The following is a 13,449-nucleotide window of genomic DNA, read 5'->3' as shown; positions in this document are numbered from 1 at the left end:
GGTAGTCGAGGCGGAGAGCGTGCTGCTTGGCCATCCGCCCAGCCATGAGCGCGGCGAGCGCCGTCGGCGGAGCAACCAGCCCGCCCGCGCGGGCAGGGAGCGGCTGCGCCGCCGCCTCGTGCGCGGAGGCGTCGTCGCACTCGTCGGCGACGTCGGCGCGCAAAAACAGGATGCCGTGGAGGGGCACGGTCTCCCCAAACGCGGCGGTGATTGGGTCGACGGCAAGCCTACCGTGCGGGTGTGCGCCGCTGACGGGGCGTGTGGGGCACTTGCGGCGGGAGCACGGGTCTCGTGCCGAGCATTCAGCGCACCACGGGGAGTGCACGAGATCTGGGGAGATCTGGGGAGATCTAGGGAGATCTGGGGAGAGATGGGTCTCGTGCCGAGCATTCAGCGCACCACGGGAGTGCACGAGATCTGGGGAGATCGGGGGAGATCTGGGGAGAGATGGGTCTCGTGCCGAGCGGAGTGCAACGGCTACGAGTACAAGGAGTCCGGCTGAATACGGGCGAGTGCAGTTGAATACGTGTCCTCCACACGTGTCCTCCCAGCGCCCGTGGGAAGTGTCCCGGAACTGTCCTCCCGAGCTCCCGTGGGACGACAGTAGAACGCCCGTCTTCCGCTTCTACGGTCGGCGAGCCAGCCGCGCGCGAGCTCGGCGCGCGCCAGCACCTCCGCCGCCCTCGTCCTCGAGCCGAGCGAGGAGCGCACCTCGTGCTCCGACGGCTCCTCCGCCGCAGCGGCGCGGCCGGCGCCCGAGGAGGGGGGGCGCATCCCTCGCATCCGGCGGCGCGGCGCGGCGCCAGAGGAGGCGTCGGCGACCTGCGTGATGGAACACACACGACCTCGGGGCGGGAGGACGGTGTCGTGCAGAGTCTTCAGAGCGCCGCGTGAATACGCGGGAGATACGAGTACAGACGATGGCAGCGGAGAAGGATGAGTTGTCGAAATCAGCAATTTGAAAGCCCGAGTCCGTGCTCTCGAGCGCTAGTTGGGAGACCAGACTCCGGATCCGGCTTCTAGGTTCGGCGAACCGCGGCGGCGACGAGCGCCTCCGCCTGGGCCTCGTCATCGCGCGGCGGCTCCTGGACCTGCGTGGTGGATACGCCGACATGAGGGCGGGAGGGCGGCTGTGCGGCGTATTCGGAGCACCGCGTGAATACACCGGGGTAGAAGACAGTGAAGGCAGTGTAGTAGCGCTCACTAGCTAGAGCTCGCACTAGAGGCCGTCATCGCATTCGCCTTCCTGGGACCCAGCGCTGACTTCTGACTGTCGATGCTGTCTATCCCTGTCTCGACTGTCTGAGCTTGTGCGTCTTGGGTCCGTGGTTGTGTTTTTGTGTGAAGGCAGCGGAACACAGCGGAGTGCAGTTGACTACGTGTCCTCTCGAGTGCTGGTTGGGAGACAGGAACGCGCATTCCGCTTCTAGGCTCCTGGACCCACCAGCCAACCTGCGGCGGAGGGCGGGCGGGCATGCGGCGAGCGGTGACCAGCTGCGCCGCCCGCTCCCCGTACAGCGACTCAAACAGCCGGCCGACATCCGCGTTGGCAAACTGAAAGCTGCCCAGGCCGAGGACGCTGGTGCGCGCCGCGAGCTGCGGCTGCTCGCTCGCGAGGCGGAGGGCGGACATCTGCGCCAGCGCCGCGCCCAGCGACAGGCCGACGAAGACGATCTGCTGCGGCGCGTCCGCGCCACACAGCCCAGCGAGCCAGCCGCCAAGGCCCTCGCCGAGCTGGTCCAACCGGAGGGAGGAGCCGCGCGTCGAGTGCTCAGCGTCCCACAAGTCGGCGTGGTGGCGGTGCACGCCGGCGTGCACGCGCATCGCCGCGTCCGGAAGCCACTTGACGCCCACCATCGACGAGTTGAGCAGCGCCTTGATGTCCTCGGACGGCGGCGCCGCCTGCCCGCGGCCCGGCCTCGAGGCGGCGTTGCTGTCGACGCGTGTGCCGCGAAAGGCGAGAACAAGCGTGCCGGGCGTGTGGTGCGGCGCAAACGCCACGCAGCGGCCCTCGACTCCGAACACCCCGAGCACCTTGTACCGGAACGACGGCCCGAGCTTCTCGCCCTCGGCGTCGCGGATAGAGTGCTCGACGCTGCTTCCGCACGCGTCGTGCTGCAGCGAGACGGTGTAGTCGCTCGCGAGCGCCTGCAGCGCGAGCGCCTCGCCCGTCCTGAAAAGGTGTGAAATCCACGGCACGGAGGCGTCGGCCTGCATAGCGCCGCAGGCCGTGAGCTAAGTCCTCGCGTCGTCAACGAGTGCCACAGGACCCTTGCCTTGATCGAAGTTTTTTTACAGTCGTCTGAAACCGACGCAAGGAGGACACAGGTAGGTGTGGCCCTGTGGGTGAAGTCTGGAGCTTCCGGGTGAACTCTGGACTGCCGCCCGCCACACAGGGTAACGCCCTCTGCCTCTTCGCCCGCCCTCTGCCGCCTCCGCTCTCCTCGCACGCGCTGTCGGCGCCGAGACCGGCCGCCGCTCATCCCCTCGTGTGCCACCGCAGGGACGACACCCTCGCGCGACGTCTTGAGCTGGTGCGCGTCGCGCTCGGTCGCCGCGTGCCCGCTGGCCACCGATCGCCGCCGCTCACTGCCGTCTCCTCTCCCAACCCCACCCCGCCCCGGCGGTTTGGCTGTAGAGCCTCTACAACAAACTCTACAGCAAAATCGCGCTCTACATCGCTCTACATCTGCATCGCTCTGTCCCGCGCCGAATGTAGAGCTCTACAGCTCTACAGCGCCCCAGAGCGCTCTACATCTCTACAGCTCTACAGCGCTCTACACTCTACATCCTCTACACCCTCCCTCAGCCCTGAGTCTGAGTACTGAGAGCTGGTCTGGGGCAAAATCTGGCACTTCTGGGGCAAAATTTAGGAAATCGGCAAACTACCCGGGTATTTTCTAGGTATACCCGGGGGTTTTCCAGGTACCCGCAAAATACCCCGGTATTTTGCCGATTTTGCCGATTTGGCTTTTGGGGCCGCCCAAACGCCAGCCTCAGACTCGGCTCAGAGCCCGGGAAATAGAGGGGGCTCTAGGGAAACTAGCAGGAAACACGGAATGGAAACAGAGGGGCGAGGAAACCCTTGGACAGGCCAAGTAGGCGCGGGCGCCGCGCTGGACTCCTCGCGACCAACCTCCTGCCGACGCCGCTCGCGGCTTTGCGCTCGGACGCCATCGTGCACGAGACGGAGACGGCCGACACGATCATGGGCGAGGCGCAGCAGAAGGACTCGGCCGAGGGCACCACCGCTCAGCCCGCGTTCTTTTTTGATCGTGAGCAAAGGGGATCGCTCGAGGCAGGATCGAGGAGCCCCTAGCACTCACTTTAGCTGCGCGCTCCTGCCCCGCTAATGCGCCTCATCGTCCTTTCGTCGTTGCTCTTCTTTGGCCCAACGCAGGCCGCTCCCGTGGGACAGAAGCAAACATTCAGGGGTAGAGCGGGAGGGACGATGCTGCCTCGCTCGATCAATCTTGTAATCGGGCCTGGGCCAAATTGGGCACGGTGCACAGCTGTCGACCATCGGAAATGGAAGACGGTTGACATGGTGAAGGAATGGGCAGACTATGTGGTGTACTTCGCCAACTTCAAAGGGTTGCCCCTCCCTGATGACTCTGTTGGCGCGATCTATGCGTCGCACACGATGGAGCACACGCCCATGCACGTTTCGCCTCGTATTTTCAAGGAGTTCCATCGCGTGCTGCTCCCTGGAGGTTTTCTGCGGGTCATCACGCCCAACCCGCGGGTGACGATGCAGCATTATCTCGCCGGCGACAACAACTTCAGCCTCTTCCAACGCCGGCGTCGCATCCAGCATAGCGGGCACAATTGGACCCCTTTTGAACTGCTGCGGTCAGATTTTCTCTCCGTCTCACACCAACCAGACCAGCTTGGAGGAACAGGGCTGGCACATCAAAATGCGTGGGACGCGGAGACGATGATCAAAGACTTTCATCGCGCTGGCTTCCGCACCGCATACGAATCCGCCTACAACCGCAGCCGGAGTGGCGAGTACTCGTTCGAGGGCCCTGGCGGCTGCCATTCAGAGGCTGACCAAGCGGATCGGTCGCTCTACGTGGAGGGCCGAGCGTAGTTTGTGGAGCTGTGGAGCTCCAATCGGGGGTACACAACGCGGGGGGGAAGCCTTACTTAGCAGAGTGAAGACTTTAGGCTCAGTAGGGTAAACGCCTGCTCGAGGACGAGGTTGGTGACGTACGTGTCTCGTTCCACCGCCAAAGTCGCATGGCAAGACATCCAGCGCATACCGCCAGGCACACATGCTCGCTCTACGTGTAAGCTCCCACTCGGGCAGTGAGTGGCTCTCCTCGATGCTGGCCGGCATTGCTGTCCAAAGCAAGCAGACAGCACGCACCCCACCGAATCGCGGTGGTGTGACGACGCCTCTGCCGTGAGCGGCATGGAGGCCCCTACCTTGAGCGGCATGGGGAACCTGGTTTGTGGAGCTCCCGCACCTTACCTAGAGAGTACGGCATTCGGGGCCATGATGTCGGTTCCCCATCGGACTTTTTTTGTAGTGGAGAGAATTGAGGAATCTATCTGCTGTAACCAACACTGTCATCGCTGTCCTCTATTCAGTGCAGTGTCGCCTTCCTTGGCGCTTGGCAGGACGTGCTGTGTGTGTTGATTAGTTCTGGATCCTGCCTGCCTGCAGAACAAGTTCCTCTTGTAGCTCGATCGGTCACACCGCCATCGCCGTCGGGGAGAGGGGGGACGACACTGCTTTGGCAGCGTGCACCTCGATCCTGTACCGTGTTTGTTATGACCCCCCCCCCCCCAATGAACACACCAGTGAGGGAGGGCGAGACGATCGAGGGGTCCCGTACCATGCGGAATCGACCCTATCAAGTGCTCAAGTGCTCAAGTCCGTCCGTGGCTCGGAGGGAGACTTCAAGACAGGAAGAGGGAAGGAGCGGGGCAACTGGGAATGTCAGCACCCCTGAGCTGTTAAGAGAGGGGAGGATTTGCGCTGTCCAGAACGTTGTCAGAACGCTGTCAGAACGCTGTCAGAACGCTGTCAGAACGGCCAGGTCTCTGTCAGAAAATGTGCGGGAGCTCCACAAACCAGGTTGGGGGTGCTGAGATGCGGCGGCGGCTGCGGCGAGTGGCTCCCGGCTGCTTCGTTCAAGGCCAAACAGAGGCAAGCGTCCGAGGACCGACGCCACTGCCTTGCGTGCGTAGCACAGCAGGCCCAGGCGAAGCAGCAGCAGGAGCAGCAGCGCAGAGCGACCAGCGAGCAGCAGCACGTACTGTTGGTGGCCGTCGTCGACGAGCTCGAGAGCGTGTACGGGAGCCACTGTTGCTGGAGCAGGAACCTTGCCTCGGCGGCAAGGGTTTTTTCAGTGTATGTGTAAGGTCTACGCCCTTAGTATGTGGCTCTTAGTCTTACGTACATTCCCGTAGGAGGACTCTAGCCGCCGCTGTGAGACACCACAGGCCCTTTGTGCAACACGGAGCCTCGTGCAACACACGAGAGCTGGTGGGGCGGCAGGGAGCCTCGTGCAACACGAGAGGTGGTGGGGCGGCAGGCGCGGCGGCAGAGGAGCGCGGCGGCAGAGGAGCGCGGCGGTGGAGGAGCGGTGGCGACGGCGCGGCGGTGGGGCGGAGCCGCGCAGCAGCCGAGGGGAGGAGAGGAGAGCCCGAGCCGGTCTGTGCGTGTGTGTTCCCCCGGCGGTGGTGGGTGTGTCTCACGGTGAGGTATATGCAGCCGAGAGGAGGAGAGGAGAGCCCGAGGCGGTGAGGAGCGGCGGTTCGGGGAGGGAGGTGAACCTGGTCTCTCCGGAAGACGTCCGGCCGATCGAGCTTCTCCAGCACCGCCCGGATCGCCGCGAGCGTCCCCCGCTCCGGCCGCGTCGTCCCCAGCTCATTCGCCAGCCAGCAGAGCGCTGTGACGGGCGAGTCGCAGACCGGATGCGCGTGTGGACGTGCGATGGGGCGGGCCGCGGGCGTGGCGGCGAGAGCGCGTGGCGGAGCTTCGCGGGCTTTGCGGCGGGCGCGCGAGCTCGGCGCTGGTGGGAGCGACAAGCAATTCACCCGTCCGTTGGTCAGCCTCGGAGTACTCGGAGCAGCGGAGCGACTCGCGCGCGGTGTCGAGGGCGGCGAGGGCGGCCTGCGCCCTCTCGTAAGACGCGGGAGCGGGGTAAATTGTCTCGGGGTGGCTCATCGACGGCGGAGAGGCCATCGGAGCCCTTTTCAGTGAAAAGCCGGGCTCGAAAAAATTGAAAAAGAATTTTTTTCGGCCAACCTCTGTGAGTGAGTATGTGTGTGTGTATGCGACGCGCGCCGCGTTGATACCAAAACATGTTCCCGTCAGCCCTCGTGCGTGCACCTCAACCCCGCCCTGGCAGTGCAACTCGCCGCTGCTTTGGTGGTGCAGCCCGGCGGAGGCGGCGGCGCGCCCTCGCCGACGGTGTTGCGGCTCAACCTTGCCTGCTCCCGCCGCGCCAGCGCCTTCAAGAGGCCACCCAAGCGCCGGCCTGCACCTGCGGCCGCTCCGACTGGGCACGCGATCCGTGGGCCGGTGGCAACAATCGGCGGCGGGGGCGTCTGGGCGGCCAAGGGAAGGCGCGTTTGAGCGGCCACAATAACGCACCTGCGGCGAGCGCGGCGCCCGCTCCCCCAGCGGCCTCGCGGCAGGGCAGGTCAAGACCAGCACAGCCGCCCAACGCGGAGCAGGCACGCATGCGCGCGGAGCCGAAGCAGCGAGGGGCGGCTGGTGCTCGAGACACCTCAAGCTGTGCTCAGCCGCGTGAAATGGGGTGCGCGCGGGACCTCTCAGGCCAGCCTAGAGGCCAGCCATGGAGCGCTCCGACGGGGGACGAGCTGCGTCTGAGAGAGACGCTGGCCCAGATCCTGTTTTGACGCCGCGGTTGTGCCGGGGAATGCATGAGAGAGGCGAAATCTGAGACATGCATTTCGTCACCTCACACTCACGCCATGTAATTCTTTTTCCCTGAGGCTGTTTTGGCGCGAGACCACGCTGGCGATTCACGATGGCGGAGGCAGCGACCGACACGGTGATCAGCATCGGCGCGCTCAGCCCGGAAGCGCTCGCGGCGCACGATTCGCGTGTCGGCTCTGTCACCGTGGGCGAGGCGTTCGAGCGCGGTGTGCCGCTGTCCATGCTGCAAGGCTCGATCCCGCAGGAGCTCATCGAGCGCGGCCGCGCACTCGGGCTGGAGCCCCCCCCGCGCGAGGGCGACCACGGAAGGGCAGCCACCTCAGCCGCCGCCGCGCCGGGTGGCCCGGGCTGCAGCATCCGGCCCGCCGCCATCTCGGACGCCGCCACCATCAGCGCGATGTGCGTGCGTGTCGCTTCCGCCCAGATTGACACCTCCGGCTTCACTCCGGTGGGGCGCTCCACGCTCTTTGAGGACATCCTTGGCGAAGCGGCCATCCTAGGCGAGCTGCAGGGCGGGGCGGTTGAGGCGTTCGTGTGCGTGATGGACGGCGCGATTGTCGGCTTCGCGGCGCGAAAGAGGCCGCTTGGCGCCGAGGCTGGCGCCCCACTGAGCCACGTGCGCCACATGTATGTCGAACGTTCCGGGGCCGGCATTGGCAAACGCCTGTGGGGAGAGCTCCACTTCCGCTTCGAGGAGGAGAGCGTCAGGCGTGTGACGGCCAACAGCAGCGCCAACGCGGTGCCGTTCTACGAGCGGCTCGGGTTCCGCAAAGAGGGCGGCGAGTCGGACGCCGGCGGGCTGCTTTCCCAGCTGATGGTGTACACGATGGATGCGGACGGTGAGTGAGTCTCTACCACGGCGTGGGTGTACGGTTGGATCCGGTGTCTCGCAAGGGCTTTTTAGCGATGTCACCCGCGCGCTGTGCACTTGGAGCACTTGGAAAAAGAAAGAAAACAGACAACCCAAGGGAGGGATGGGAGCACTTGGAGTGCAGGTAGCACGAATTCTTTATTCGCTGCTCGACCTCGGCGCCGGACGCCAACATCACGATGGCGGAGCGACCGGCGGCCTCTCGGTGGCATGGGACTACTCGCCGTGTAGAGAAAGAGCTGCGGGATCTGCCGGCCAATCCCGACGTTTCGAGCGCCGGCCCCATTCTCTCGATCGGCCCGATTGGCGAGGACATCATGCATTGGCAAGCAACGTTGGCTGGCCCGCCTGGCTCGCCGTACCAGGGCGGCACCTTTCATCTGGACATCAAGATCCCCAACCAATATCCGTGGAAGCCGCCGGCAGTGGCGTTCGTCACACGGATTTTCCACCCGAATGTCGTGCAGTCCCTCCGCCGCGGCTTCGACGGCGTCGGGGCTATATCCATCTATGGCGTTGGGGCCAACTTTCGCGTTGGTGTCCGGTTCGAGGGAAACTTCCTCTCTTCCGGCTGGAGCCCCGCACTCACGGTTGCCACGACCGTCATGTGCATCGTTTCCTTGATGCGCACTCCGTGCGCTGATGTCATCAACGTCGTTCGCTCTGACGCCGGCCACGCGTTCCTGTACGAGCGCGACAAGTACATGCGTGAGGCGCGCCGGTGGACGATTGCCTATGCCGGCGGAGCAGTTCCTGAGCGCCCCACGCTCTTCCAGCTCGCGGCAGCAAAGCTCAAGTCGGCCAAGCACGTGCCGGACGGCTTGCGGGAGCGAGTCAACGATGCGAGGCTCGAGCTCGGAATAGCGGACCTTCCCTTCAAGGTGGCGGGCCGAAAGCGACCGCGAGCGAGCGAAATTGAACGGCTCTTTCGGTAGCGCTGGTCCTCGGTTCGTGGCCGCCGCGCTGCTATCTTAGACTAAAGTAAGCCCACGCCGGGGCGCGACAGCTGTGGGTCGTGACTCGTGTCGCGGTGACGGCTGTATGCTGTGCCTTTGGTCCTTTGTTTATGACGATTTCTAGGAGGCCTCTCTCACAGTACTATGTTCATGCTCGGCTGGCCCATGGTGGGCTTCGTGTGCCGGATCGGCATGGCCTCCACAGACACCGCCTTTGTCGGCCACCTCACCAACGCGACGACCGGCGTCTTCTTTGACCGCCCGTACTCCGGGGAGGAGTACCTCGCCGCGGCGTCGCTCTCCGACATGGTGGTCAACATCCTGATCGTGCCTCCGCTCGCCTTCAACCAGGTGCTCAACGCGCTGGTCGGGCAGGCGCTCGGCTCGGACAACAAGAAGATGGCCGGCACGTGGCTGCAGCTCTCCGTCTTCTTCCTCACGACGAGCTACCTGCCCTTCATGCTGATCCAGTACCTCTTCACCGCCGACGTGCTCAAGCTGCTTGGCTTCAACCACGACATCTGCGAGCTCGCCTTTCGAGCGGCTGGGCGAGGGCCGGGCGCGGCGCTTTGCGGGATGCCGGGATCGCGTGGCCGGCGGACGGAGATGGTGCACACTGCCCGCAGCAAGGCGGGCGGCGGCGGGCGACGCCGACCGACGATCGATCGATCGTACGTACGTACGTATGTATCTGAGTGAAGAAGATCACTGGACACCTCTCGCACTCGTTCGTAGCAAAAAATACGCAAACACCGCTCTGCCAACAGTCTGCTAAAATATCCCAGACCCTCGAAGACCCGTACCCAAAACGTACCCTTCCCAGCCTTTGCTCTTGGTGGGTCAAGCGCTCAAGCGCAACAACGCGCCACAACTTTAAAACCAGCATGTAAACGCATCGCAGCCTTCCCCTCCCGCTGTCCCTAAGCTACCGACGATCCACCACATGCCCTCCGACACATATGGTGTGACCTTCTACTGCTCTCTTCCGAGGGGCCAGTCCGCCTCCTTCGAGGTTGAGGTGCATCCAGACTGGGCGCCGAACGGTGCGGCCCGCTTCAAGGAGCTCCTCGAGGCTGACTTCTACACAGGTACGAGTTTCTTCCGCGTGGTCAAAAACTTTATTGTGCAATTTGGGATCCACCCGAGGCCGGACATCTCCGCCCGGTGGACGAACCGCACCATCCCGGACGACCCTGTGCTCAAGAGCAATGATCGCGGGCTTGTCTCCTTCGCCTCGTCGGGCCTGCGCAGCAGGAACACACAGCTCTTCGTTAATCTAAATCGCAACGTCAACCTCGACGGCATGGGCTTCGCCCCCTTTGGCGTCGTCGTCGGTGACGGCATGACCGTTGTCGATCGAATCTTTGCAGGGTATGGCGAGGCGCCGCAGCAGGCGCGCATTCTTGCCGAGGGCGCCATGTACCTCGAGCAGAATTTCCCCAAGCTGAGCTATGTGCGGCGCGTGCGGATCGGCACCGATCCCTTTGGAGCGCAGCGCCGCGATCGGAACAAGTTCTCCAGCAGCGTGATGAGGCGGGTTCGGCCAACCTCGCGGCGCGCGAGGAGGGAGATTCGGAACGCGCTCCAGGAGGCGCGGCGGGAGAGGAGGGAGAGCGAGATCGACGCGGCAAATGCCTACCGCTGGGTCGAGATGCCGACCATGATTGGCTAGCTGTGTGTGTCTCTTGTGAACCTCACCTCAAATGTCATTAAATCTGCCCCAAATTCTTGCGCACCAGTACCGTGCCTAGTGTTGTGGGGTAGTAAAATTCTTTTGTGTACCTGTGCTAGTGCCAGTGCGCGCCAGTCCCGTGCCCAGTGTTGTGCGAGGGAGTGGAGGTGAAATTCTTTTGCGCACGTGATATCCCTTGCCGCCGAGAGACGCCGGCTGCTCACAATGGCGGACGAGCTCACGGTGGACGAGGTGAACCTCCACTCGAGGGCATTGTGAGCTGGCCCGCTCAAGCTTGCACTCGTCACATGCTCCCCCGCTGAGCTCGTCACGACCTGCCCCGCAGCGAGGAGCTGGACCGCAACGGCGATGGCTTTGTCGACCTGAGCGAGTTCCAGGCATCGATGGAGGCCACGGGCAAGCGGGCAGGGAAGCCCGTCTCCTTTGAGGCGGTGCGCAAGACCTTCGATGACCTCGACGTGGACAGCGACGGCCTCATCTCGTACGATGAGTGGATGGCGGCGCAGCTGCGGATCAAGCGCAGGCGGCTGGCACGGGAAGCGAAGCGCGAGACGAGGCGCCAGAACCAGCGCCAGTCAAGCGGGGCCAGCACCGGGGCGTTGGGTCTGAACCGCGGAGCCTCAGACCGGGCGGCTGATCGCGAGGAGGAGCGGAGGCGCGTGCAGCGGCTGATGCAGAAGCGCTCCGTCTCGTTCCTCGACGAGTGCCCGCCGCCCGCAGAGGCGCGTGTTGCGGAGCTCGATGCGGAGCCGGAGGAACGCGAGCCGCCGGCGCCTGCGCCCCCTGTCCTCAAGCCGGCTCTCAGCTCTGTCGGCGCGCTGTACGCGCTGCTCAAGAGCGTGGCAGCGCAGGACGACCACCCTGCGGCGAGTGAGGCGGCGAGGCTGCTCGCCTCTTCGCCCGACTCCGAGGCTGAGGAGCACTCCACGCTAGGGCGGGTCACAGGATCCGCCAGCGCCCTGGCTTGCGCCGAGGAGGAGCAGGGCGAGGAGGAGCAGGGCGAGGAGGAGCAAGGTGGGAAGGGCGAGGCGGAGGCTTCGGATGAGAATGGGGGGGCGGACGAGGCAGCGGAGGGGGTGGAGAAGCAGGAGGCGGAGGAGGCGGCGGCGGAGGAGAAGGAGGGAGGCGATTCCGACGACGAGACGGGGTCCGAGGACTCGTGTGGGAGCTCCAGCGACGAGGACGCGGGGGGGAGCGACGGTGGCACTGTCGCCGCCACGGGCGGAAGCGGCGCGATGGGCGCGGGGCTAGGGGACGGGGGCAGAAGGGGGATGTCGTCTTCCTCCTTCGCGCTGAGCATGCTTTTCTCGAGCTCTATTCTCGAGATCCTCTTCTCTCAGATGCAGTTTACCGGCCTCAACGTTGCCGTCTTCAAGTGCTTCAGCTCGGAGGTTCCGAAGCCGGCCCGCGACGCGTGGGGCTCGGTGCTCGGGTGGACGGAAACGCTCAACTCGCTTCGCCTTGCGGAGGTTTCCGAGTCTTTCGGCTTCGAGGATCTCGCCGAGACGGTCTCCGACCTGCCCTGGTCGTGGTTCTACCTTGTGTTCGCGTGCATCACGCCGCTCTGCATATCCTTCCTCGTGCTGCTGCTCTTCAAGAGCACCTTCGATGTGCTCTGGCTCTTCGCCATCACCGCGGGCGTGGGGACCACCCTCGTCGGCTTCCTCCTCGCCTACTCTGTGCCGATCGAGGACCTGCTTCTCCTAAACCCCAACCTCTCCCCCGAGGTCTTCACCTGGGCGTACACGATCGGCCTGGTGATGGTTGGCGGCGCACTCTTCGTCCGTGCGGCCGCCGGATGGTTTCAGCTGCGCGTCACCTTGGTCAAGGCCAAGTTCAAGCTGAGGCTGACAGCCGAGCGGTACAAGCGCAAGGACACCGCCTCCATCGCCCGCTCGCTCGCCGCCGTCGCCGCGAGGAGCCGCTACGGCGCGCCGCGCCCGCCGATGGACCTGATCCGCACGGCGATCCTCGGCGCCGGGTTCTTCTTGATCGGCGTTGGGCGGTACATCGACGCCACGCGGAGGGCGCCGCCGGCGCAGGACGGATCGAATATCAGCCCCGGTCCTCTGGTCGTGGAGGATGCCAACCCGCTCTACTCAGTGGCGGTGCAGGTGATCGCCTTCTCGCTCTCGGCCTTCTGCTTTGTTTTCCTCGCCCTCTGCCTCTTTGAGACGGGCCGCAAGCGGCTCGAGGACGCCGCCACACTGACCAACCAGCTCGCCATGTCGGGGCTGCTGTTTTGCGCGTCATTCCTCTACGTGCCCATCGCGCGATTCGTCTTCACCGCCTTTGTGGCCGATGACGAGGTCTGCGACGCTGGGGAGTGGTACCCGACAGCGCCATCCCTCTTCGGGGCGCCGTCGCTCTACATCCGGACAGCAGATGGCCAATTGGCACCTTTTGAGCTGGGGATCAGCGATGAGACGAATGCGACGGCCTGCCAGCAGTGTCAATTCATCAACTACGGCCCGGCGGACGGGTACACGCGTTCGACAACGTGTCCTGCCTTCGACTCCGTCGGCTTCGTCGCGTGCCCGGGTGAGGAACGCACCGTGCTCAACGCCGAGCGCGCGCTCGACTTTTACGACTCCGTCGCCCCTTTCTACTTTCCCGCGTCGATCCTGATGTTCATCGGCTTCACGGGCATGTTGATCGTGTTGTTCGCGCGCGTCGTCTCGCACCACGAGCGCGAGCTCGAGCGCGTCCCCATCGACCCCGCCGCACTGGCGGAGGTGGCCGAGCGCGAGGCGGCTAAGAAGTGGAGCGTGTGCGGAATGCTTTCGTGCTCCAACCCGCGAACGCAGACGGGCCCGCTCACGCTCACGCGAGGCATGATCGGAGGCTCGGCGGCGGCGCTCAACCGAGGTCTCTCCCGCACCTTCTCTCGCGAGGGCGGCACCGCGACCGACGTCGAGGACGGCGCGGTCGCCGGTGAGGGCGGCACCGTCCGGGGCCCCTCCCGCGGGCTGTCGCGCGGGCTGTCGCGCGGGCTGTCGCGCGGGTGCCC

General features: G+C 64.8%; 6 protein-coding genes across 6 annotated transcripts; 5 read left to right on the top strand and 1 right to left on the bottom strand.

Moving 5' to 3' along the window:
* EMIHUDRAFT_446670 (hypothetical protein) lies at positions 1-2,255 on the bottom strand (the record flags this gene model as incomplete). The annotated part of the gene is made up of 4 exons (XM_005756694.1): positions 1,435-2,255; positions 1,025-1,085; positions 641-822; positions 1-227 (listed from the first exon to the last, which is right to left on the bottom strand). Coding segments are annotated over exons 1-4 (1,251 nt in total), but the record flags the coding sequence as incomplete, so codon positions are not given.
* A 1,289-nt stretch (positions 2,256-3,544) lies between these two features.
* Positions 3,545-4,093, top strand: EMIHUDRAFT_250593 (hypothetical protein; the record flags this gene model as incomplete). The annotated part of the gene is made up of 1 exon (XM_005756693.1): positions 3,545-4,093. One exon carries the CDS (start codon positions 3,545-3,547, stop codon positions 4,091-4,093), a length of 549 nt encoding a protein of 182 aa, XP_005756750.1.
* A 3,915-nt stretch (positions 4,094-8,008) lies between these two features.
* EMIHUDRAFT_57828 (hypothetical protein) lies at positions 8,009-8,536 on the top strand (the record flags this gene model as incomplete). The annotated part of the gene is made up of 2 exons (XM_005756692.1): positions 8,009-8,251; positions 8,342-8,536. Coding segments are annotated over 2 exons (438 nt in total), but the record flags the coding sequence as incomplete, so codon positions are not given.
* A 375-nt stretch (positions 8,537-8,911) lies between these two features.
* EMIHUDRAFT_250590 (hypothetical protein) lies at positions 8,912-9,445 on the top strand (the record flags this gene model as incomplete). Its single annotated transcript, XM_005756691.1, has 1 exon — positions 8,912-9,445. One exon carries the CDS (start codon positions 8,912-8,914, stop codon positions 9,443-9,445), a length of 534 nt encoding a protein of 177 aa, XP_005756748.1.
* Positions 9,446-9,755: 310 nt separating this feature from the next.
* On the top strand, positions 9,756-10,217 carry EMIHUDRAFT_47229 (hypothetical protein; the record flags this gene model as incomplete). Its single annotated transcript, XM_005756690.1, has 1 exon — positions 9,756-10,217. A coding segment is annotated over one exon (462 nt), but the record flags the coding sequence as incomplete, so codon positions are not given.
* A 426-nt stretch (positions 10,218-10,643) lies between these two features.
* Positions 10,644-13,443, top strand: EMIHUDRAFT_121640 (hypothetical protein; the record flags this gene model as incomplete). Its single annotated transcript, XM_005756689.1, has 2 exons — positions 10,644-10,693; positions 10,765-13,443. Coding segments are annotated over 2 exons (2,729 nt in total), but the record flags the coding sequence as incomplete, so codon positions are not given.
* Positions 13,444-13,449: the final 6 nt, after the last annotated feature.

The sequence above is a fragment of the Emiliania huxleyi genome, assembly GCF_000372725.1.
Source record: "Emiliania huxleyi CCMP1516 unplaced genomic scaffold EMIHUscaffold_952, whole genome shotgun sequence".
NCBI classification, from domain to species: domain Eukaryota; phylum Haptophyta; order Isochrysidales; family Noelaerhabdaceae; genus Emiliania; species Emiliania huxleyi.
This window is presented reverse-complemented; position numbering and strand designations above follow the sequence as displayed.